This window comes from Octopus bimaculoides, chromosome 4, assembly GCF_001194135.2.
Source record: "Octopus bimaculoides isolate UCB-OBI-ISO-001 chromosome 4, ASM119413v2, whole genome shotgun sequence".
NCBI classification, from domain to species: Eukaryota; Metazoa; Mollusca; class Cephalopoda; order Octopoda; family Octopodidae; genus Octopus; species Octopus bimaculoides.
Genome location: NC_068984.1, coordinates 107,631,426 through 107,634,702, shown reverse-complemented (window position 1 = coordinate 107,634,702; position 3,277 = coordinate 107,631,426). Strand labels below are relative to the sequence as shown.

The following is a 3,277-nucleotide window of genomic DNA, read 5'->3' as shown; positions in this document are numbered from 1 at the left end:
ATATATATATATATATATATATATATATATATATACTTGTGTGGGTGTGTATATGTACACATACAACCAGACGTATATTCTTAGTTTTCGATATATGTTTGAAATCATTTTTTTATTTTTTGCAGATAATATGGATTGTAAAGACAATCCTCTCGATATACTTTTCTTGGTGGATTCATCCGGAAGTGTCGGTGCTGCCAATTTCAAGACAGTTCTTAAATTTGTGACCAGTTTTGTAGATAGCTTTGATATTGGTCCTAAAAAAGTTCAAGTTGCTGTAACAACGTTTGATCACAGGGTGCTACCAAAAATCAAACTTAACCAAATATACAACAAACAAGCTCTTAAAACCGCTATTAATGGTATCCCACATAGTGGCGGTATGACTTCAACTGATAGAGCCTTGGCGTTTGCCAGAGTTCAAGCTTTCACTCCACAAAACGGTGGACGTACAAATGTCACGCAGGTATGGATTTTAACTGTTTTATAATTCAAACATTTTTATTCATATTAAATTAATCGAATCGATAAAATCACTCATATTTAATTAGAAATTTTAATAGGTCTAAATACTTTACAGCAGAGGTCCTCAACCACTGGGCCACGGACCGTTACCTGTTCCGTTGATCACTTGCTACTGGGTCGCAGAAAAATAATTAACTTGTCTAAAATTACATAAGACCTAAATTTAAAAAGATTTGTTTAAATAATCAACATTCACCAACTCAATACTATCTATCATGACTGTAAGTACATTTTATGAATATTTTGTATATTTATATAATTAATGTATATTTTACGCCTACCTTTACTATCTATCATAACTGTAAGTACATTTTACAATCAATGTATATTAAAATTTTTTTGTAATAATTTTCAACTAGTTTTTTAATCCCAACTAATTTTCAGATTTTAAAGAATTTCGGTACATGAGAGTAAAGAGATTATACACTTTTTCTTTCCATTAATAAATTGTTCTTTTTATTATTGCTCTCTTTATCGAAATGCACTTAAATTACACATATGTGATACTACCGGTCTGCGGAATTATTACCCGGCATGGAGCCGGTCCGTGGTGTAAAAACAGTTGGTGAGCACTGCTATACAGTCTTTAGTTTTGTATGTGTTCGGTAAAATATGTGCTTCTATGTTTGGTTCACTATTTGGTTCTGTATTTATCGTCACCGAAATTGATTTTGGCTTTTATCACTTCTTGGCTTGAGGTTATCTTATTAATATTATAAACTTAACTAGTGGGACCCGAGGTTCCACGGAATGGGAAAAAAACTATGAGGACCTATTTAAGAAAGAAATGATGATTGGAATTTTTATAGCATTCATAATTTAGCATTCTTTATATATTCTTTATGTTCGTCTACATTTATTTCCTCACGTCTCTATCGGTACTGTCTTTTTCCTCTTTTTATTATATTTTCTCGCTGTTCCTCTCTGATCCATGCTCTATATCTGCGCATACTATCTCGGGCAGCTTGCAGCTGCGTTTCTTGTGAATTCAGAGTTTAGGCTAAATTAACCCTTATAAACAAATGAGTTTTTAAGCGACGAGACGATAAATAATTGCACTCATGTGTGCAATTAACAAGCAACAACCCATCAGTGACTGAGAAGCTCAGGACTGAAAGCAGAGACTGAAGGTTTCATATTAGCGGCACAAGATGAAAGCTTGCTTGCCAAAAACTACCAGGCTAACGTTCTTCAAAACGGTTCTGAGCTTAAATGAAGGTTCTGTGATAGATACATTTAATGAAACAATAGATCATCTCGTCGCAGGATGTCCTGTGCTGACACCAAACGAATACAAAAATTGCCGCGAGAGGGTAGGACAGTATTTACATTGGAAAATATGTAAACACTACAAAATCAACACTCCTGCTTACTGGTATGAACATCATCCCGAGTCAGTTGTTGAAGATAAAAATGTCACTATCCTCTCGGATTTTCCAGTCAACACTGAGAGAACAATCTAGGTTAATCGACCAGACATTGTCATTAAAGACGGGGAAGAAAATACGTATAGACTAATAGATGTAGAGCAGATGTAGTGTGGGAGCATCATAGTCAAGTATTGAGAAAAATTCTTTGGGGTTTTGATTAATTCAGCACTGGAAACGTAGGTGTTTCGTTCAACATCTTTAAACCAAGCTTATTTAGAGACCCTTTTGATCGGGAAGGGCTAATCGACACAAAGGAAATTCTAAATGGGCCTCACCTGCAGGGTCATGCTCTGTTTACCTTGATATAAGATCACCATGTCGCAGACATATGGTTGTGATGCATGTGCCTGGCATAGACTTATGAGACGGTTACTCATGGAGGGTATATTAGGCTTCGTACATTTGTACCCCCTAATAATAATAATAATAATAATAATAATAATAATAATAATAATAATAATAATAATAATAATAATGAACAAACACAACACTGATAATAGACCTTATTATTATTGAGTGAGAGAGCAGTGCATGTCATCAAAATGACACTAGAATAAAATATACGATGCCCAGTATACTACCCGTTTAATAAGGGTACATTAGGCACATGCATCACTACCATACGTGCGTGACATGGTCATCTCATATCAAGATAGACAGCGCATGATCTTGCTGGTGGGGGACCAGTTAGAATTTTCTTCAGGTCGAGTATCTCATCCCGCTCAAAAGGTCCCCGAATAAGGTTTGTTTAAGGATGTTGAACGAAACACCCATGTTTCTAGAGGTGAATTATCCAGACCCCAAAGAATTCCTCTCAACACATGGCCATGATGCTCTCCCACTACTTCTGCTCGTGATCAGAGATGCACATACCGTCAGCCACCAAGGACATGCTCAACTTGTTAAATCCAAGCAACTGACAAGCAAATATGTGGTATTAAACAGAATATTTACTGTAACCATCTTTTATACCAAGAAAAAACAACGTACATGATAACAATTCCAATCATTTATGATCAGAAGCCATGAGGGCCAGTGCCTGGTACTGCATCAGGGCATTATTATTATTGTTCAGTAGTTTTATTTTTATAACGTGCTTTCACTTCACTACCGAGCGCAGCTCTGTGCGCCTTGGGTATGTGCTGTGGTTTGCTGTGGTGCTCTTATGGTTACTGTATTGAAAGTGTTTTGCGTAGGATGTGTGCTGCGCCCAGTAGTGCAATTTTCTGTATGTTATATATATTTGTAAGTCCTGGTGTTTTTGTTATGTATTTGTCTGAATATTTTTTTATTATACCTAAGGCACCTACTATAATAGGAAT

At 35.7% G+C, this 3,277-nt stretch overlaps 1 protein-coding gene across 1 annotated transcript in view; it reads left to right on the top strand.

Moving 5' to 3' along the window:
• LOC106875429 (uncharacterized) overlaps window positions 1-3,277 on the top strand; it is a 165,297-nt gene that overhangs the window by 8,458 nt on the left and 153,562 nt on the right. The window contains exon 2 of the mRNA XM_052967659.1: window positions 126-466. Coding sequence (XP_052823619.1) covers window positions 126-466 — 341 coding nt within the window. The remainder of the gene's footprint in view (window positions 1-125; window positions 467-3,277) is intronic.